Genomic DNA, 22892 nt, shown 5'->3' with positions numbered 1-22892 from the left:
GGCACTTTTTTTTTTTAATTTGGCGAAATAATTACATGTAATAATTAATATTTTGTTAGAAAATAAAGTTCTGGGTTTTTGCAATTCTTGAAGTTTAATAGATAATTTGGCGAAATGTTCTGCTCACCCGAAGCTAGCCCTGCTCCTAATTACCATATGAATAATGAATAATTTAATTGTGATTGCTCAGGTACTGTTGATTAATACAAGACTGCCAATTAACCCAAACTATGTGTATATCGCACCACGTGTAGCTGTCTAATCGGCCGATGTGATATTCTGCCATAAATAATGACTGCTACCTGCAGGGACCGTGTGGTTTCAGAGGTACAACTTACATTCAATAAACACAATGGAACTAGATTATCCCTCCACTGTTCAGTTTAGAACTTTAGGTAAACTTTTGTGTCACTAATATTAAGTTTGTGACTGTCAAAGCTTGACAAATGACAAATACAGTGTAAAAAACTATCTAGGGCTATATAATGAGACAGATCTAAAAATACATACGTATGTATGTATGTATGTATGTATGTATGTATGTATGACTGTGCAAATCAATAATACAGTTAAATTGGTTGAGTAATTTATTTTACATTTATACATCAAAATATTTGTAAAATTATGCCACAACATAAGTACATCGTGGTTATAAAATATAATCCACCACTTACAATTTAAGACTAATGTTTCTTTTACTTTTAGTTATTTTTAACAAAATTCTGGTGTTAAACGGAAAGATATCTGCCTGTGATCCCCCCATTATATTGATACATGTATAAAGAAGTAACGTAGTTCACTCTAACCTAAAAAGTAACACTAACCCTAAATACATGTGGAAAGACTTCCAAACGTTCCTGTATGCATGCTAATACTATCACTAACCTTAACCCTAAACCTAAGCCTGAATGAATTGAATGCTGGAACGTAAGGAAGTCTTGCCATACAGGTAAATCTAACTCTAACCCTACTAACCAAAATAGGGGGGTAATGGTTGGACATTTTACCAAAAGGAACTGGGTAACCCTAATATTCAAGAAGAATTCTGTACGAAGTCTAAATTAAATTAATTACTCGGAAAGACTTCCGAATGTTCCAGCATGTATGATAATACATATACTATCACTAACCCTAACCCTAAACCTGAATGAACTGACTACTGGAATGTTGGAAAGTCTTGCCGTATTATATTTTGTTTTATTATTATAAACATTATAGATACTTCTAAAGGGGAATGGGAGGAACTCTCACCGACCTGCAACAGAGATCTCAAGTTGGAACTTTCCCCAAGGAGTGAGATTTTGTCTGGTCGGAGTCTGACATCGTGAATCTGAATAAACCGGTGCGAGAAATAAGCACGCTGACAATTGGTCAATGTTCGAGATTCTGATCAATAAACAGCGTGAACACCTATTATATGATTTTAATGCCTTACAATGCTTAACTGGGCTGGCCGGCAGTCACAGGCTTGTCTGTCAGTTGTCGAGATCGAATGAACAAAAAATATATCGTCAACATCCCTAACTGCATTATGCTTCCAACTCCGTTCACTTTGTTTTCTTGTGTACTTAAAGGGACATTCCTGAGTTCGCTGCATTGTAAGGTGTTTCTGAATAATAAAATATTTCTACGATTAAACTTATATATTAAATATGTTTTCTTGTAGAATATCAGTGTCTGTATATTCAATGTGTTTCTGGTCATCTTAATATTTCTAAGAAGCCCAAACTGGATTTTGTCTTCAAATAATTTCGTACGTACGAAAAAACTATATTTTAGGAAATAAGATGAAAGTTAACGTAATACAAATATTAGAATGATCAGAAACATGTTTTATATATAGCCACTAATATTTTAGGCAGACAAATATATTTGATATGTAATTACAATCGTTAAAAAGTCTCTGTTAGTCGATAACATCTTAAAAATTGCAGCAAACTCAGGAATGTCCCTTTAACATCTGATTTGTTGTTGTTTGCTTGTCATTCATTTGTGTGATTTTTCTTCAGTTCTAGAAAATTTTCATTAACAATAAAGTTCAAACAAGTATCTAAATACAAAACTTTACATACCCTAAAACCATTAATTTTACCAAGTCGTTTTTTGTTTGTTCCTTAAAATTACCTATATATCGGGTCTACATGACTCATAGAAATTGACTTAAAATGGAGGATGAATTAACATTCGGTGTGTGTCACATGACCTCACATGCATGGGCGTACGACCCGGGGGGGGGGGAGGGGGCAGGGGGGTAATTGCACCCACCCCCCCCAAATTCAGGCAAAACAGTGGGAAAAATTTCGGGCAAATCAATCCCTCCAGCCCCCCTAAATCAAAGAGTCCCCATACGCCCATGCTCACATGTGCCAGATCAACAAGGTCAAAGCATTTAATTTGTATGATTTTTAACACCCCTGTTGTTAGAATTTGTTTTCAATTGTTATATTCAATCTGCAAAAGGTATGCTACATTTATGTGCCTCTACTGTAGTAATAATATTCATAATCCATTCACAACAATTGTAAATAATTTTGAGTATATAAATTGTGTTAATTAACAATCAATTCTTAATTTTTTTTTATTTTACAAACTATTCACTGGTATAAACGTAATGCCTATCAGTATTGACAACAAGTGTTAGCGATGGGTGTTGGTAAAACGTGGACCGGACTAGAACGCTTGAGAAATTGAATTTTTCCTTTAGTCAATTGTGTATGGTTAAGAATGTTTTTCTTTCTTTTCATATAGTGGCCTTAAAAATGGAAAATGAGAAACCGCACATGCGCTGTACAATACTTTTTTAAACGCATGCGCCTGAATGCAGTTAGAAACGTTGCACTCTTTCCTGTTTACCAGAGGGTACTTCACTTTTATTTACTATCGTGAAATGGATTCGTTTTACGTCAACATTGTTGCTGTTTTACGTTAACTGATTGCAATCTATTTTATTTCACATATCGTAGTTGAAAAATGTAGAATAGTATTTCCGTAAATATCGTATTCATGTCATTAGGTCAACGCAGTTTGGGACGTTGATGGTATATGTATAATTGTTTTTTTGTTATGTTTAAAATGCGTGAGAAAATCATGTACCGGCTTGAGAGCGTGACATGTGAGACTCACGCTGAATATGTGAGTCTTACGCTAAATGAGTGAGACTTGACAGCACTGCGGCTATATCGTGATTCTATCCCATACGGGATTGAAAATTTTCCATTTATCGATTGGTTTAACCTTTCATTTTATCAAGAGTTCTCTCTTTATAAGAGATGTCTATCAAGAGTTATCTCTTTATAAGAGAAGTCGACAGTAATAATTTATTGTAATTTGCTTTCATTCACACGGGATAGAATGACGAACAGTATATAGTGTCATTCACTACATATTTTGCCATATATAACTTTGTTTCTTTCGATGTTATCAAGTGTCTTAAAAGGGTTTTATTTTGGGGACTATTATATAAAAAAAGGGGTTTAGATATTTTTTTGGGGAAAAGAAATAAAAATAGCATAAAAATTATGTTAAACATATGAACACGGGATAGAATCACGAACAGTATATAGTGTCATTCACTACATATTTTGCCATATATAACTTTGTTTCTTTCAATGTTATCAAGTGTCTTAAAAGGGTTTTATTTTGGGGAATATTACATAAAAAAAGGGGTTTAGATATTTTTTTGGGGAAAAGTATTTAAAATAGCATTAAAATTATGTGAAACGTATCAACACAGGATAGAATCACGAACAGTATATAGTGTAATTAACTACATATTTTGCCATATATAAGTTTATTTCTTTCAATATTATCAAGTGTCTTAAAAGGGTTTTATTTTGGGGAATATTATATTAAAAAAAAGGGGTTTAGATTTTTTTTGGGGGGAAAAGAAATAAAAATAGCATTATAATTATGTGAAACATATCAACACGGGATAGAATGATCGAACAGTATATAGTGTAATTTACTACATATTTTTCAATATATAAGTTTCTTTCTTTCAATATTATCAAGTGTCATAAAAGGGTTTTATTTTGGACTATTATATAAAAAAAAGAGGTTTAGATATTTTTGGGAGGAAAAGAAATAAAAATAGCATTAAAATTGTGTTAAAAATATAAACACGGGATAGAATGACGAACAGTATATAGGACGATGACATTACAATTTTTTCAATATTTTATGTTCATTCACACGGGATAGAATAACGAATAGTATAGTGTAACTCACTACATAATTTTCCATATATCGAGTGGGATTTAACATTTTCATTCTATCAAGAGTTATCTCTTATTAAGAGACGTCGACAGTAATAAGTTATTGCAATTTACTTTCATTCACACGGGATAGAATGACGAACAGTATATAGTGCCACTCACTACATAATTTTCCATATATTGAGTGGCATTTAACATTTTCATTCTATCAAGAGTTATCTCTTTATATGAGATGTGGACACTAATCATTTATTGCAATTTACTTTCATTCACACGGGATAGAATGACGAACAGTATATAGTGTAATTCACTACATATTTTGCCATATATAACTTTCTTTCTTTAAATGTTATCAAGTGTCTTAAAAGGGTTTTATGTTAGGGACTATTATATGAAAAAGGGGTTTAGATATTTTTTGTGGGAAAAATAAATAAAAGTAGCATTAAAAATAGGTGAAACATATAAACACGGGATAGAATGACAAACAGTATGTAGTGTCATTCACTACATATTTTTCAATATATAACTTTCATTCTTTCAATATTATCAAATGTCTTAAAAGGGGTTTATTTTGGGGAGTATTATATAAAAAAGGGGTTTAGATATTTTGGTGGAAAAATAATTCAAAAACACATTAAAAGTGTTAAAGATGTAGAGACGGGATAGAATGACGAACAGTATATAGGACGATTACATTACAATTTTTTTTTAAATAATTTACATTCATCCACCCGGGATAGAATGACGAACAGTATATAGTGTCACTTACTAAATAATTTCCCATATATAAAGTTCATTATTTCAATGTTATCAGTGTATATCAGGTGTCTTAAAAGGGTTTTAAATAAAAAATACTTTAAAAATATGTTAAACATATCAACACAGGATAGAATGACGAACAGTATATAGTGTCACTTACTAAATAATTTCTCATATGTAAAGTTCATTATTTCAATATTATCAATGTATATCAGGTGTCTTAAAAGGGTTTTAAATACAAAATACTTTAAAATATGTTAAACATATCAACACGGGATAGAATGACGAACAGTATATAGGACGATGACATTACAAATTATATATAATTTACTTTCATTCACATGGGATAGAATGATGAACAGTATATAGTGTCACTTACTACATAATTTTCAATATATAACATTCATTCTTTCAATGTTAATGATGTATATAAAGTGTATTAAAAGAAAATACATTAAAAATGTGTTAAACATATAAACACGGGATACAATGACAAACATTATATACAACGATGATAACACATGTAATAATAATAGTTTAAAATTGCTGTTCATTCACACGGGATAGAATGACAAACACTATATGTCACTTAATACCGTCTACACGTGGAGTTTAAAGGAATATCGAAGTTGAAAAGCCAAGGGGATGGTGAATTTTTTTTTTTTTTTTAGTAAAATATGTCATTGATGATTCTGATTTACAACCTTTGACTAAAAATGTGTTTAAATTTTTAAATTAAAAAAAAAAAAAAAATTGGCAATAAAAGGAAAGGAATGAAACCAGTAAAGGAAAACGCTGTTGTGAAAACGGATTTAGGATTTTTTTATTTAATATAAATTATTTTTATTATATGGATATAATTTGGTTTATTTGTATTAATTTTGGTATGGTAATTTGGTACATATATTTCTTAATTGGTATATAATAATTTACTTATATAGTAAGCTTTAAAAAAATTATTATTATTATATTAAGGATACATTATTTAAGAGTTTTGATTTGAGCAGTCATGAGTAAACTATATTAACTAAAATTACTAAAATATTTTGTGTTACTTTGAGATGGCAAAAGGTACCATGTACGCCTAAATTTATGTTGAGTAGATCAAGATCATGTTTTTCGTACATTATTACTTTTGTAGTGTTGGTTTCGCTTGTCCAAATTCTGATCATTGTTTGTTTAGACGTCAAAGCTAGAGTGTTAATTTTTCAGTGGATGGATTTTATTTTAATTGCTAAAACCAACCTAATTCGTTATAATTGTATTTGTGTCTTATTTCATGGCAAGTGTAAATAAAAGTTGATGTGTTACTTAATTTTGTGTGTTTTCATTTCATGTCTTGCACTATACTAAAGTGAAACTATCACTATTGTAAACAACTACCTTCGATGTTCCTTTAAAGTCCACGTGTAGACGGTAGCCGATTAAGTGACATATAATGTTTTTCATTCTATCCCGTGTTTATATGTTTAACACATTTTTAATGTATTTTCTTTTAATACACTTTATATACATTGTTAACATTGAAAGAATGAACGTTATATATTGAAAATTATGTAATAAGTGACACTATATATATCGAATGTGGGGAACTAATTAATGGTCCTTTGCAGAATTAGGTGGCCCGTAACACAGAATTTTTTTTTTTTTATAGAACATTTTTAAACAGAAGAAGACTTCAAATAAATATTTAAATGTTAAAAGAATGAAAAGTATATTTATTAAAATATATGTTTAATGATACAACAGCCCAACAACAAACTGGCAAAACCGGAAAAATTAATGAACTAATAAACCCATAATAACATACAAATTCATGAAATATATTTATATATTTTAATTATATTTAAACAATAATTTTTTTTATAATTAACACCACAAACGATAAATGAATGCACAACAAAAACGAATAAAATGAAATATTTTTATTACATAAAATACATAAATTATTTGTTTAAAAGGTTCTACTAATCGATAAATTGTACACAATACATAATTTGGGATGCGGTGAACTCGTATGAACGGAAAACTCGTATGGAAAACGAACTCGTATGTAAAAAAATAACGGTGAACTCGTATGGGGATGTATGGATATGCAAATATACTTTGATATTTCTCTTAAATGTGTATTTTGACACTTGTTTTGTATACATGCTTCTTATTTATGTCACCATCAGTCAACTATTTGCGTGTCAACCGCAGTTTGTGCGTCAACGACAGTCACCTATTTTCAGGGTTCCAGCTGCCGTTCGCCATTGTCGCCAATTCGCGAATTATCACAAATTTGGCTATAATCTGGTCAATCAGGCGATATTTTTTTCAACCAATGTTTCCCGAAATTCGGATAATCTTATTTTCCTAATATATATATATATATATATTTAATGTCGCTGCCATTCCAAAGAAAATATACGCGCGAAACCCTTGCCCTTAATAAAATAAAATGTGGATGCAGTGAATCGTGAACCAATCAAATCGTTAACGATTCCTCACAAATAAAATCTACATACAGGGCTCTAATCGATCGAGTACTTCATTCGTATGAATATATTTATTTCAGTTTGCGTAAGCTTGGTATAACCTATTAAAACGCCAGATATGCGGGTCCACAATTTTTTATTTAAGTTTCACACCGAATTATATTCTTATGTTTTATCTACCAAGATAATTTGCATTTTGTATCATTGTTTAGGTTTAATTTTAAAACTTTGTTCTAGTAAATCAAACGCTCGTTCAAATGCGATCTTTAATCACAGTTATCACGTGGTGATGCTAAGCGTTGCGGGACCACCAGTGATTACAACACAATGCCGCAACCAACCAAGTACAAACGGGATCGCGATTTGAAATCTCACGTACAAATAACAGATAGCAGAATTTAGAGAATGTTTGAAGTTACCACATGCTAAATATGTTGTGTGGGGCCTGTTTGATCTTTGTATACAAGAAATATGATGTTCCATCACAGGTAATATAGCTTTCTGACACAAATAAAATTTAAACATATACACTTTACCTCGGGTTGTTTTTATTTCATAATTATAGTTTGTTAACAATCTGAATGGGCCATTTAAAAAGCAGTTCAAGAAAACCTGAAAAGAATCACAAATGTATTGCTCACTAGGACAAATACACCACATGAATTTGAGAATAAATAACACAAATATAAATATTAAAATTTTCAATCCGCTCTTTTGGCTATAAAATTTATATCGTGGCTATAAAAGTAAACATTTGGCTACAACTTTGGCTATTAATGAAAATTTTCCAGCTGGAACCCTGTATTTTCGTGTCACCCGTATGTTCAAAGTATGTTCAATCATGTTTAATTTATTTTGTAACAAGCATCCAATGAATAATAAATAGCGGGCTAGCTGATTTGTCGAACTCTGCATAAAAACTACACAAAAGTTCTTGAAGTTGCTATATTGTATACAGTATAATGAGTATTGGATATATCAGTTTGTAATTTCCATACGAGTTCACTGCATTTTCCCCCATACGAGTTCACTTGTGGATTTCCATACGAGTTCACTGCATTTCCCCCCACACGAGTAAGTTTTCCATACGAGTTCACAGCAAGCCCATAATTTAATGGTAACAGTATATAATGTATGAAAACTGACATCATTTCATTATGAAATTATTTTAAGTAATACAAATATTCCCATATATTTATTTGACAGGACAGAATCACGATATAGCCAGCACTGCTGCAATTTCCAATCAGTTTACACGAGCCTGTTGCCGTATTGGTAGAATATAGTTTATTTATTTTATTCTGAAACAAGTTTGGTCTTTTATAAGTTTCAACTCTATGGCCAAACCTAGCAAAAATTAAGCTCCCTTTTTAGGTTTTACATAATTAATATTAATTTTATGTATAGACACCTGTTGTTATACTGATTTGGGTTTCTATCAAATTCGTGTACGTCTTTGAAAGCGATGAATCGTTCCCGCAGGTTTTCTAAATATAGTTCCAAAATTCCAAAGGTTTGCAGTAAGTCGCCATCTTTGAAATAAGAATACTATATTCCTTACAACTACTAAAGTTAAAGTTTGTTTTGTTTAACGACACCGCTAGTGCACACTGATTTATTAAACATCGGTTATTGGATGTCTTAACTAAATTATAAATATATAGATGTATTAAAACCATTTTGATACAAACGAATCAAGTCGCGTCGTGTTTTTATGATAAATGCCTAAAAATATTTTATATCAAGTATGCATGTTGTGGGCAAAGGAGCAATTTTCTGTTTGTGTAAAAATATTTCGTAACATGCGTGCCCCAACTATTGGTGATATGCGAGTCTAGAAGGGGAAAAATGTCGAAGTCAGTTAAGCTGATAAAATCACGATAGTGTATGTCTATTTTTGTGTACAATATATTCCTACGGGTTAAATTTGAAGGGCATTTTGTTAACAAATGTATTTTGTCCTCTATACTCTGATTACACAGACGGCATAATCTATTAATACCCTCAACTTTCCTGTCCTGTTTCTATTTCTAGGCTGTGAGCGCAAATCCTTAATCTTGTATAATCCGTTCCATCCTTCTACAAAAGTGTTTTTTGTTAATAATTTCAGCTTGGTTTGACGTTAGAAAAAATATAAAAGTGTTTTGGAAATAACAAAATAAAAAACCCCAGTCAGCTCAGAAATAAATAACTTGCAGTAAATTCCATAGTACTTATGAAAAAACAGCGTTCCATATATACATCAACCACACGTTATTTTTGCATTTACCATGTATTTTTCGTGCTGGGGTGTCGTTAAACATTTATTCTATACGCGACTTTAGTACCGTGATTGGCTAAAAAATGAATTAAAATGCTATTTTAAAAGTGTTATAGGATACATAGAATCTGTTTTTTAATATGTAAAATATTAACCTCGTCTAGTTAATCGATATTAGCCTCGGTTGATATTTTCCATATAATGCATATTCAAAAAAGAAAGAAAGAAATGTTTTATTTAACGACGCACTCAACACATTGTATTTACGGTTATATGGCGTCAGACATATGGTTAAGGACCACAAAGATTTGGTGAGGAAACCCGCTGTCGCCACTACATGGGCTACTCTTTCCGATTAGCAGCAAGGGATCTTTTATTTGCGCTTCCCACAGGCAGGATAGCACAAACCATGACCTTTGTTGAACCAGTTATGGATCACTGGTCGGTGTAAGTGGTTTACACCTACCCATTGAGCCTTGCGGTGCGCTCACTCAGGGTTTGGAGTCGGTATCTGGATTAAAAATCCCATGCCTCGACTGGGATCCGAACCCAGTGCCTACCAGCCTGTAGACCGATGGCCTAACCACGACGCCACCGAGGCCGGTACATATTCAAAAATACTCGTGACGAATTATCTATGTATTAGACATACGCTTTCACATATTTATGTGCAATAGAGGTATTTCGCATTCCTATTGCGCATGCGCGCGAAGAGTAACGTCCCTTGACAAAATAGACTGAAACTAGTCTATTTACAAATTGGGGGGCGTGACAGACAGGTTGTTATGAGCGACTTGGGTAGCTTCGTAGGAGACTTTTAAACTTTGGCAACTAACATGTACATATTTCGAATTAGATGGTATAATGGCCGTAGAAAACGGTCCACTAAAATTTACAGCGGAATGGTTCAAATTAAAAAGCAGTGCAACAACTTGGACAAAGTTTCTGCGACTCGTACCCGAGGGTTTTGATAACGCCAGATTAAAAGACTATCTCGTAAAAAGTATAAACAAAACATTTGACAGATTCCATAGGTTATGGCATCGACAGGTTATGGCATCGATCGATATATATATATTTGTGAGAGAGAGAGAGAGAGAGAGAGAGAGAGAGAGAAAAATATATACACACACACACACACACACACACACACACACACACACATATATATATATATATATATATATATATATATATATATATATATATATATATATATATATATATATATATATATATATATATATATATATATATATATATATACATATATATATATATACATATATACATATATACATATACATATATATATATATATATATATATATATATATATATATATATATATATATAGTCAAACCTGTCTTAAGCGGCCACACAAGGGAGTAGATAAACGTGGCCGCTTAAGACAGGTGGCCGCTGAGTACAGGTTGCCACATATATAAAACATTTGTTGTTGTTTCTTGTTTTACAGTCTGTACTGCTAATTCACGGATTTGTGCTTCATAATTGACTATAAATCAACTTTTGACATGTTGTCTCCTTCAGAAATAATGCAAATAGAATATATTAAATTAACCGTTCTCCACAAGTTTGTTTTCTTTTTCCATTCAATTATTTAATTCCGACTTCATGCGATGTATTGTTATAGTAAGTGAATCTACAAATGTCAAGCGTAGCCTGCCCAGAGGCAATTGGATGCATGTCAGATTCATACTTCCTTAATTGATACACAGTGGAGATGTCGGGACTGAATGGGTACTAGTATTCCTGAAGGTGTGAAGATCGGTTATTTGCTGCACCTTATAACTGTTGTTAAAATATCCCTTTTATATAAGAGTAAAACTTTATTGTGGCCGCTTAATGCAGGTATTTTAGCGATTTGGGATCCGATTTAGGTGGCCGCTGGCCGCGTTAGACAGGTGACCGCTTATTACAGGTGCATTTATATTATAAATCGTTTGGGAGGAAAAAAGTGGCCGATTAAGGCAGGTGACCGCTGAGTACAGGTGGCCGCTAGGACAGGTTTGACTATATATATATATATATATATATATATATATATATATATATATATATATATATATATATATATATATATATATATCAGAAGGTGTTTTGTTGCATTTTTCTTAGTGTCTCTCTAATTGGGAAAAGTAAAAAAAAAAGAAGAGATTTTATGCTGTTACATGTATATCCATAAAGTGGGAATTTAAAAAAGTGGGATTTGAGGGGGGGGGGGGGGTTGAAGGTAGGTGCCGTTCTGTTTACCCATACACACGTTTTTATACAGTGTCAACATGAACGCATTGCGTATTATACAAAATATATTTATTTTCTTTACTGTTAATGTGTTTTCCACCATATCTATGTATATAAAATACTAGACGGACCTGTGTAGGAACGTCCTGTACACAGCCGTCATCACTCTATATATATTTATATATCATTATTATTATTATTATTTAAGGAGTGTCTGTTATTTCTTTTACGTTCATCGGGGTATGAACAAAATAAATCATCCGTAAATTGTGTGAATCGGCGAAGCCGTTCTCACATAAGTTTGCGGATGATTTTTTTGTTCATACCTAGATGAACGTAAAAGTAATAACAGACAATACTTATAATTAAATTTGAAACATACTGAGTAATAATAACATTAAAAGTTCATATATATATATATATATATATATATATATATATATATATATATATATATATATATATATATATATATTCTGTTGAGTATTGTCCGAAATATACATATATTTTCTGTATATACAAAATATAAATTTATTTTATTTTATTTACTGTTTACTACCATATCTAAGTAGAGAATACTAGACCGCCCTGTATAGGAACGTTCTGTACAGAGCTGTCCTGACTACATATATTTTTTATATATTTACACACGCACACGTTATATATTTTATTGAGTATAATCCGAAATATACATATATTTTCTTTATATACAAAATATATATTTATTTTCTTTACTGTTAATGTGTTTTCCACCATATCTAAGTATACTAGACCGCCCTGTGTAGGAACGTCCTGTACAGAACCGGTAAGGTTTTGGTCCCTTATGCGTTCACTGGCTTCCCTCCTACAAAATGTACCGAACAAACCCTCGTACTGAGAGTAACATTAAAATCGTTTTCTACGTGAAACGATTACCCACAAACGTTTCCGATATCCATTGGCTGGATATCGATGGAAGGATAACGAATTTCCCGGACATATGCGATTAGAACAGTTAATAATTGAACAATGGTCGTGGCCTCCCATTGCTTTTGCCCCCCAATTTGCAGATAGGTCTATTTTGGCGAGATCTCGCGAAATCTCGCGGTTTGCGTCCTCGAGTAACTCCGCAACGGGCACATGCGCAGTGGAATGAGAAAGAGGTCTATTGTTGGAATTTAACCATTTTCACTGGTAAGGCCAGTATTTTTTTAATTTTTAGGTTTACGAACATGAACTTTGTGCACAAAGGTAGGAGGAAGGACCCCCCCCCAAAAAAAAAAAAAAAAAAAAAAAAAAAAAAAAAAAAAAAACCCCACACATACACACACAAAAAACCCAAACCTGTTTGGGGTGTATCAGTAGGGGTGATTTTTTTTCTTCTCATTTACCTAGCCCGAGTACTCTGACTGTAAGAGAGCTAGACGGACATTTGGACATAAATACGCTCTCATTACAGTCAGATGAAGATGATGATTATAACTAGTTTAACGTGCCCATATACCACTAGGGTTTCGAACGCCCATCCCGAGTCTGACCTCCGATAAGATCGGTGGCTGGACTCGGGATGTGTGTGTGTGTGTGTGTGTGTGGGGGGGGGGGGGGGGGGGTAGTGTTAAAAATGGGCAGAATTTTGAAAATAGCAATTAGTAAAAAGTTAATAGAATAATGTTTTTTTTTTTTAAATTACAAGCCAAAAATAAAAAGAATTGACTGCTCGGCCGAATATTTATATAATTTGGAGCATTTTAGAAGGACAGTCCAAAAATAAATAAGAGAAAGAAGAGAGGATCGGACTATTTAATAATATTTAAAAAAAGAAGTAATTTCGACATAAAATTTTGAACGAAGGTCTAAATGTTTAAAGTCCGATATATATGTCCACGTGAGTGGCCTCGTTAAGGCCGTTGGAGGTTGGCCTACGGCAAACCGATGAGCGGAGAACCGGCAAAGGCGGGGATGAAGAGCTTCCATCTCTGGTCGGCGAGGATGGTTATGACACTCCGGTAGTCGTTGCCGAAAAGGGCCTTGACGATCCTGTGGATGGTGTGGCTATCCATCTCTCTAACCAGGACCGCTTGTCGGTAGACTCCTTCTCGGCGCTGAGTTAGTACCAACCCCGTCTTGCCGGCTGTAGATTTGATGGTGTGTAGCTCGTAAGCGCTTCCACCAGGCAGTTGTTTCAGTTCTGGTTTCACTAGTCCGCCCATCAGTGATGCCGGATCCGAGGTGTCCCCCTGCACGAACTTCAGGAAGCCGGACCTGATTTTCCCGATCTGAACTTTCCAGACGGCTTCCGAGTCGGACGGGGACGGTGCTTGTGAAGGTTTAGGCCGGGCCGTGTCAGGTTGGTCGCTCGGCTGAGCGACGGCCTTCCTCTTTCCAACGGCGACTGATCGGGCCGGTGGCTTGATGACTGGCAGTACCGGGGATACCGGCCAGTTTTGTCTGGGCCACGTAGTGGTCGGCGATGGAGGGCCTTTACGGGGCGTCTCACACACCGCGGTGTTGAGTCTGTCCCTCTCGGTGGTCGACGTTTCCGGCGTAGCAGGTTTCCTCGACTCAGGCTGGGCTGGGGGCGGCGTCGCAGAAGGGACCGCCGCTGGCAGTTAAGCCGCCAGTTTTGGTCCCCCCCCCCTCCCCCGTGCCGTTCCTGGCGCGCTTTTCACCTTCCTCCATCTCCTCTTCTTCTGTACGATCGCGTCGCCGTACACCAAAGTCACGGAAGCCCGTGATCCGTTGTAAGTGACGCGATATTCAAGTAGCTTTCCGTCACTCAGTAAGAGTCCCCCCAGGTGGCGGGGGGGGGGGGGGGGGCGTAACTCAAGAGTACATGGCGAGACATCTGTCCTAATCGCAAGTTAGCTTGGAAGTGTACGTTACAGTCAGAGACCAACCTATGTATTTTGGGGGCAATTCCTGACAACCAAAAAGTTGGCAAAGATTCCCGCTCTAATACCACACCAATCCTATGTTTGATGTCAAATATCTTTACATCGATCATTTTCGAGTTAACTGATAAAAAAAATCCACATATTAATCACTAATACACATACTACAGAAAGAAATCCGATAGCACCCAGATTCAGCTACGCTTCGTGACACTCCGTCGCCATAATTACAAAGCTCGGCGACCTATTTCGAGACGTAGATCACGTGATCGCCCCAACTGGGCTATTCCGCCTAGTAGACGGAATGGCTGAGTGGGCGATCGTGTGACGCAACGTCACGATATAGGTCGGCGAACTTAGAATTCTGCTGTCCGGAGTTTGCCGAAGCGTAGCTGAATGTGGGTGCTGTCGGATTTCTTTCTGTAGTATGTGTATTTGTGATTAATATGTGTATTTTTTTTTTTTTTATCAGTTAACTCGAAAATGATCGATGTAAAGGTATTTGACGTCAAACATAGGATTGGTGTGGTATTAGAGCGGGAATCTTTGCCAAATTTTTGGTTGTCAGGAATTGCCCAAAAAATACATAGGTTGGTCTCTGACTGTAATGAGAGCGTATTTATGTCTAAATGTCCGTCTAGCTCTCTTACAGTCAGAGTACTCGGGCTAACTGTTACCTTACGAAATGCGCCACAATAGACTACAATGGTAACTTTTCTTCTTCTTTAGAGCTATTTGTGAAAGTCGGCCGCAAAAAAGTGAAAAAAAAAGAGTGAAAAAATACGACTTTTTAAAAATTTTATTTGAGCAAAATTTACGTCGGCGGGTTCGTAAACCGAATAATACAAAAATACTGGCCTAAATAAAAAAAAAAAAAAAAAAAAAAAAAAAAAAAAAAATAGGGTTAGAGTAAACTCCTGCTAATTAATTAATCTAAAATAATATTGTTGTTATTACTAAAATAAAGCAATCATTATTTTTAATTTAATCATTCCGACATGAAGCAAGCCATGTTTTCATGTTCACGACGACGATTGTGTTATTCTAAAACAAACTCAGTGGTTTAGAATATATAATTGTCAAAATTAGTATCCATCTCGCGAGAGTTCGTTTTAACGTAAATGTTTATGAACACAACAGCGAGCGATCGCGGTCTCTCGCTAGATCGTTTTTTTGGTGTATAACATTAGATGAGGGTGACATGATAGAAAACAATGATACCAGTCAAATTGTTCACGGTCACCCGAACACGCAACTGTCTTTTATCATTCAATACCACATTCGTGACATTGGTCTCATGACACAGTAAAATGATAGTTCATTTCCGGTCGGTTTACTATATTTAGGGTACATTTTATCGAGTGTCCTCTACTCGTGTCCTGTAAATATATTTGATGAGGGATATAATGCGTTTGGTGTTAATTTAGAAATTTCAGACGCCTAAAGGATCTTTAAAGTATGGTGCCATATTTAACAAAAATGGTTCCGTTTTGGTAGTGGTGCCGTTTTAACACCTGCAGTAACTAAGTAAGTGCGTCCTGCATAGTCACAGTGACAGTGCACTACAATTTTGGTAAGATTTTTTTTTTCCAGGTTGTAGCCAGTGTAGGCATAGAAGGTACGGATCCATGGGTAGGGTGGTCAGCATCGCCACAGTCTGAGTGGTGTAGCTATAAGATATAAAACTGGTGGGTACTGGGTTCGTCTCCCAGTATTGGCTCCTACTCAAAGCCAGTTTAATGACACAGATTTTCTGTTACGCAAATACCGTATTTCCTTTAATGAACGTCCACACGCTTATTCATTTCAGAATGGTCGCAGACCCGGCCTTTATTTTGTTCAAACAAATTTTAGAAATTAAAGCTAAAAACCACAAACTTAAAATTTTATTTATTTTTAAACTTTAATTTTGAACTGTAACAAAACAATAAACAAATTACCAATATTATTTGTCCACGTAAAGTGCCTTGTGTCATCGTCATTGCTGGACCGGCCATCAGTCTACAGGCTGGTAGGTACTGGGTTCGGATCCCAGTCGAGGCATGGGATTTTTAATCCAGATACCGACTCCAAACCTTGAGTGAGTGCTCCGCAAGGCTCAATGGGTAGGTGTAAACCACTTGCACCGACCAGTGATCCATAACTGGTTCAACAAAGGCCATGGTTTGTGCTGTCCTGCATGTGGGAAGTGCAAATAAAAGATCCCTTGCTGCCTGTCATAAAAGAGTAGCCTATGTGTCGACAGCAGGTTTCCTCTACAAAACAGTGTCAGAATGACCATATGTTTGACGTTCAATAGCCGATGATAAGATAAAAAATCAATGTGCTCTAGTGGCGTCGTTAAATAAAACAATTTTTTTTTTTTTTTTTTTTTTTTTTTTTTTTTCGTCATTGCTGGAAGAAGCATCAACAGTAATCAGTTTTCGGCTGTCTTGCCAGCACTTATTAGAGGCCCAGCGTTTATTTTGTTGCAAAATGTTACAGACTCGGCGCTTATTTGAGGCCCAGTGCTTATTAGAGGAAATATGGCAAATTCTTACCTTATCTTGTAAACTAAGGTCACTACACTGATTTCTCTCACTAACCACTAACCCACTGTCCATATAGCTGAGATGTGTGCTTGAACCTTAATTGGATATAAGCATATAACTTAGTATAAACAACAAGGGGTGGGTGCACCCCTGAAATTGGGAGTGCTCTGAAAACTCCAGTGTTAGCAGATCGAAACAATATTATTGTACCATTGTTATTGTTATACAGTTGTTATATAATTATTATAGTTCTCTGTTTGCTGACACCAGATTGTTTGGTATTGTGCAATATAGTGAACTGAATTACAATACATTTATTGCCCTCTAAAAATTAAAATTCAACCCCTGTAAATAATTAAGTTTAACCCCCTAAATTTTGTGACAGTTATAATTTTATTATATATTAATTTTCATTTTTTACGATCCCCTCCACACCTCCCCCAAAGTTCCATTGGCATTCCGGCTCATGTCATTGGGGCCCCCATAAATGGATTTTCTGGATTCGCCACTGATTCCCTAGTATCTGTATTATAACTCACATGTGATGGTTCTTGTTATTTTTTTATTTTTTACTTTTTAAATGTTTATCACATCCATTTTCAGGTGACAAAATTAACAAAAGGAACTTAAGTCGGCCCTACATCTCTCAGATGTCGGTATGTATCAAAGTCTTTTTAAATGCGTATTTATTCTGAAATCACCTTATTGATAAGATATAAGGACTCATTAAACTTCTTTATATTTGGTCTGTGGCTAGAAATATATATTATAAGCCTAAATCAACTTGTTTACCTCGGGGTTGATTTTCAATTACGCACATTGAAATAAATATTATTTACCAACTTTTCTTGTTGAATTGCAGGATAAATAAAATAACTGCATATCATTACATTTTGCATATTAATTTTTTGTTTATTAATTAAAAAGTTATAAATATGAGTACGTGTTGACCAAAATAAGGGTACATTTTGGTACGTAGGGTTTTGGTATGGGTACTTTTTAAACATAAATGGTTACTTTTTGACCATAAATGGTTACTTTTTGGTTGGATACATTTTAGGAGATAACCATATGGAGTTGTTATATTTGCGGGTGTTATTGTCTATTTTATCCCACAAATGTCATTTTTGACCAAAGGCTGAGGTTAAAAATATATCGCATAAAAGGCCATGATGTATCTATTTTGCTGTCTGAGAAAGTACTAAAATAATAGATCTCATGCTGATTTTTTGATAGGAATAGCCTGTGTGGTGGAAGTGGTTTTCCTCTTTTGGCTGATGTCAAACATTTTGTAATTTTGACATATAGTCTGAAAGGAAACCCACTACATTGTTCCAGTAGGTCAGGTCATGTCATAGGGTTTTTAGGTGCACATTCAGAACAAGCTGGTATAGCGCATGCCTGTCATGGGAACAGGTGCCAGCCTCGGCAGGCTCCTCTGTCCAGGACAGTTTGTTCAATTAGTAGCAAAGGATCTTTAATCTGCGCCATTCCACAGATAGGATAGCACATACCACAGCCAGTCATGGTGCACTAGCTAGAACTTGATTGATCTGGTGTCGAAATAACCATAATGTTAAGCTTAGACCTCCAAATGGTCATTGTTTAAAATGTTCTGAGGTGTTGTTAAATAGTCCTTTCATTTCCATTCCACATCATCATCAGACTCCTTATTTATACGAAAAACAAAAAACAAACAAAACCCCCATCAATTCCTCTCCTAAACCCCCCACAACACCACCAAAACCCCCCAGCTTAAAACAAATATGGCTTTAATGTGTAATTAAGTAAGATGAAACAGCCCTCTAAATTCAAATCATTCTGCGATGGCAACTTAGTACAGATAATGACAAAAGGAATAACAGATAATGATAAAAATGCTGTCACAGATTAGTTTTGCAACAGCTTTTTGTGGCAGAACTATAGAATGCCATCATGAATTTCGCGGGCTAAATTATGAAAGATGATTTTACACACCTGTACACTCATGACATTTGAACTTTATACCTAAATATTTTCATACTTGCAATTCTAGAATAATCCTTGTAGATGTAGATAAAATTCTTTGTAAAAAATGGACCAGTTTAGTTTGCGAGTATGCACCACTATGCATCGAACATCCCCACATCCTCCCATATTGAATACATACCATATTATTGTCTTGCCTTTGTGTTAAAGTTTGACGTTATGTTTCATATTTAGTTGGAGGCATAGGGTCTTCAGCTGGTTACAGAAAACTAAAATGGTTAAAATGTGTGAAAACTGGCACAGGGCCAGATTTAGATCTTGGGGGGCCCGTGGCAGGGGACCGGGGTACTTCAGGTTCGGGGGCCCCTCAACATAGCAATTAAATTACATAATAAAATGAACTAATTTTATGATTAGTACATTTTGTATAAAGGAAGTGCTTAGTCTGGGGGGCCCTTCTGCAGGGGGCCCGGGGCAATTGCCTCCTTTGCCCCCTTATAAATCCACACTACATATACATTTACCTCTATATGTATAGTATAGTAGTCCAAACACACTTCTGTGTTTAATGCATGTACATACAATTTGATTTTTTTTTTTTTTTTTTACAATATTTGCAGATGGTGACATAAGTTACCTGAATAAAGTAAAAGTAACTTGAAATGTCCTGGTGAATCAATAGTTAAGACCTGCAGTTATGTCTGGTAGCCTATCTGTAAACAGCACATATATGTACTATATTGGCCTATCTCTATACAGCACATGTATGTACTATATTGTTCTAACATTTTTTTAATAAATGTTTTTTTCAGGTTATCAAGTTTTCAAGGAGCTGTACTTGCTGAAAATGCATCCAGGATACAAATATTTTTTGGATCTATGACAAATGGATATTATTTAATGCCTTAGCATTATGAAAAGCGATGGCTTTGTGTAAGAAAATAAAAAAGGAAACTGACCTAGGGGACTATGATTCTGCAGAAATTGTGCAGCCTATTTCACATGGTTCCAGCTCTTCAATTGGTGAGATTAACAAAGGTTCGGACACATTGGTGAATAATACCCCTTCAACCAGTGCTGCTTCGCCGATATCTAATTGTTCTGATGCTTCGTTACATTTGGTGAACCAAAGTAAAACCAAACCGACTAATGAAAATTATCTGGTTATTCAGTCATACACAAACGGTTCAAATGAACTTGAGTCTTCAGTTGATGCTGATGATACTGATATTAGTGTTACGATAAAACAAGAACTAGATGTTGCTAGTTCTGCAGATTTTAGTGAAGAAAATTCTTGTAATCTGAGTAATGGATCAGAATTGGGTGGTTCATCACCAGGAGAAAAGAGAAATGATGCAACTGAAAATGGCAAGATTGGTTGTCTAAAGCGTGTTAATACTACTAAGACGTCTAGAAAGGCCTTCCCCTGTGATATGTGCAGCAAGACGTTTGCCCGCCATTCGGGCTTGTTGGATCATCAGATTGTTCACGGCAGGCAGGGAAAGTACAAGTGTTCAGTGTGTATGAAGAGCTTCACTTCCAGCTCCAATCTTGCCAATCACACGCGGGTGCACACTGGGGAGAAGCCGTTCGAGTGTGAGGACTGCAGCAAGACCTTCAAGCAGATGGGCCAGCTGCGCAATCACGAGAACACGCACACGGGCCAACGCAGATTTCAGTGTGATGTGTGTCGGAGGCCCTTTTTCACAATGTCCGGCATGAATCAACACAAGAAGTGTCACTCTGGAGATAAACCGTTCCTGTGCAGCGTGTGCGATCGGCCGTTTCCACTCCGATGGCAGCTCAATCAGCACTTCCGCACCCACACCGGCGTGAAACCGTATAAATGTGATCAGTGTGACAAGAGCTATCCTTCACCCTCGGCGCTTTACGTTCACATGAAGTTACACACGGGCCAGAAGCCGTTCCACTGTGACACGTGTGGAAAAGATTTCATCCACAACTGGGCACTTAAAATGCATGCAAAGAGCCATTCGAATGAGAAACCTTTCAAATGTGACCTTTGTGGTCAGTGTTTTGCGGATAAGTATTATCTCAACCGCCACGTCAAAACACACATGGGCGAGCGAAGAGTTAAGTGCAAGATTTGTTTCAGAGGGTTTGTGACTCAGGAAGCATTGACAAAACATCTGAAGATTCATGAGAAGAAGAGGAATTTTGTTTGTGATATCTGTGGGAAAGGCTACTTCACGAAAAACAAGCTTACGGAACACTACCGCAAGCACACTGGAGACCGGCCTGAGAAATGTGACCTTTGCGGGAAATGTTTTGCTAGGTCAGACACACTCAGAGTTCACAGACAGTCTCATTTTAAACCTCCACGTGAAGTGAAGGAAGGCAGTCATGGTGGTTACCGTGTGTATGGTCCACAGGCAAGGGTTCAGCCCATATTCATTAAAAAATTAACGGAAGAAATGTCTGAACCTGAAACAAATACTCACGATACAATGCCAGAACATGAAACAAATGCTCACAATAAAATGCCTGAACTTAAAACAAACACTCGAGATATTGCATTAAATTTATTAAAAGTGCTAAGTTGTGAATTGGGATTAGGCCCAGAACAAATCAAAGAAGTGGCATCTACAATGATAAAAGAAGTAGATAAACAAAGAGACAGTTTATTCAGCATTACCAAAATTGTTCCTCGGATTTCAGTCGATACACTTGTAGACAGGACAGTAGTGAAGGTACCCAAATGTACTGCCATAGAGCTTGACCCAAACCAGGAACCTGTGCCCACTGGGCATGTTATTAGGAATTTTAAAGTTGGACAATGTTACGGGAGTGATAAAAGTGACAAAAAAGGAGATGATCAAGTTGTTAGTGTGTCACTAAACAATGAACACCAAATGAAGGAATTCACCGATGGTCACTTTCAGTCCATGCAGACCCTTCCTGACAGTGATAAAAATTCAGGTCAGAAAAAGAAAGATGCTGTTAGGTCCCATATTAGGTCTAGGTGTCCTGATATGGATGACTCTAATATGAAGCTTGACAGTATTCCTCTCAGTCTGTCATTGCGAATTGAGCCATGTAAAGAAACTGAAACTGAAAGTGAAGACTCAAATGCTGAGAGTTGTGGCCGTCTTTGTGATGATGTCAACCTTGAAACTGAAGAACCTTCTTTTGAAATTGACTTGGCTGAACCACTGACTGATGACGAATAGTAATTCGTGAATGTAATTACATCAGCTAATATCACAAAATAAAGCAAAATGAAGGGATTCGTAATATTTAGTGCATTGAATGTTACAAGTAATATGTTGGTTTAGGAAATGGTTCTTTGTTAAAAATATAGTATAAACTATTGAAATGCTATTTCAAATAATTATTTAATGATTACAAGTAGTATGACATTTTTATTATTTAAATAACCCATTGGTTTGAAGTCACAAGTTTGTCATTTTTACTTAATACTACATGTACTAAATGACTGCAACTTTGTATGCTGCCACTCGTGTAACGGCAGCATGAGGTGCTGCTCTGGCATAAGAGTGAATAAATCAACATTTTTGTGGTCA

At 35.4% G+C, this 22892-nt stretch overlaps 2 protein-coding genes across 5 annotated transcripts in view; one reads left to right on the top strand and one right to left on the bottom strand.

Moving 5' to 3' along the window:
• Positions 1-8982, bottom strand: part of LOC121380934 (cullin-2-like) — a 32762-nt gene extending 23780 nt beyond the window's left edge. The window contains exon 1 of the mRNA XM_041509975.1: positions 8865-8982. The gene's annotated coding sequence lies outside the window, so the exon portion shown is untranslated. The remainder of the gene's footprint in view (positions 1-8864) is intronic.
• Positions 8983-15975: 6993 nt separating this feature from the next.
• On the top strand, positions 15976-22892 carry LOC121381411 (zinc finger protein 2 homolog). Of its 4 annotated transcripts, none has more exons than XM_041510716.1 (3): positions 15976-16153; positions 17983-18035; positions 20160-22892. In XM_041510716.1, exon 3 carries the CDS (start codon positions 20271-20273, stop codon positions 22536-22538), a length of 2268 nt encoding a protein of 755 aa, XP_041366650.1. In that variant the 5' UTR covers positions 15976-16153; positions 17983-18035; positions 20160-20270; the 3' UTR covers positions 22539-22892. The 4 variants fall into 4 exon arrangements, with proteins under 4 accessions (XP_041366650.1, XP_041366651.1, XP_041366649.1 ...); XM_041510717.1 differs by having other exon boundaries at positions 15976-16175; XM_041510715.1 differs by having other exon boundaries at positions 15976-16375.

The sequence above is a fragment of the Gigantopelta aegis genome, chromosome 9 (genome assembly GCF_016097555.1).
Source record: "Gigantopelta aegis isolate Gae_Host chromosome 9, Gae_host_genome, whole genome shotgun sequence".
Taxonomy (NCBI): Eukaryota; Metazoa; Mollusca; class Gastropoda; order Neomphalida; family Peltospiridae; genus Gigantopelta; species Gigantopelta aegis.
The sequence above is the reverse complement of the archived record's forward strand: the minus strand, read 5'-3'. Positions and strand labels throughout refer to the sequence as shown.

Bases quoted from the DNA above. Each gene is read 5' to 3' on its own strand.
- LOC121381411 (XM_041510716.1), top strand. From the start codon at position 20,271: ATGGCTTTGTGTAAGAAAATAAAAAAGGAAACTGACCTAGGGGACTAT.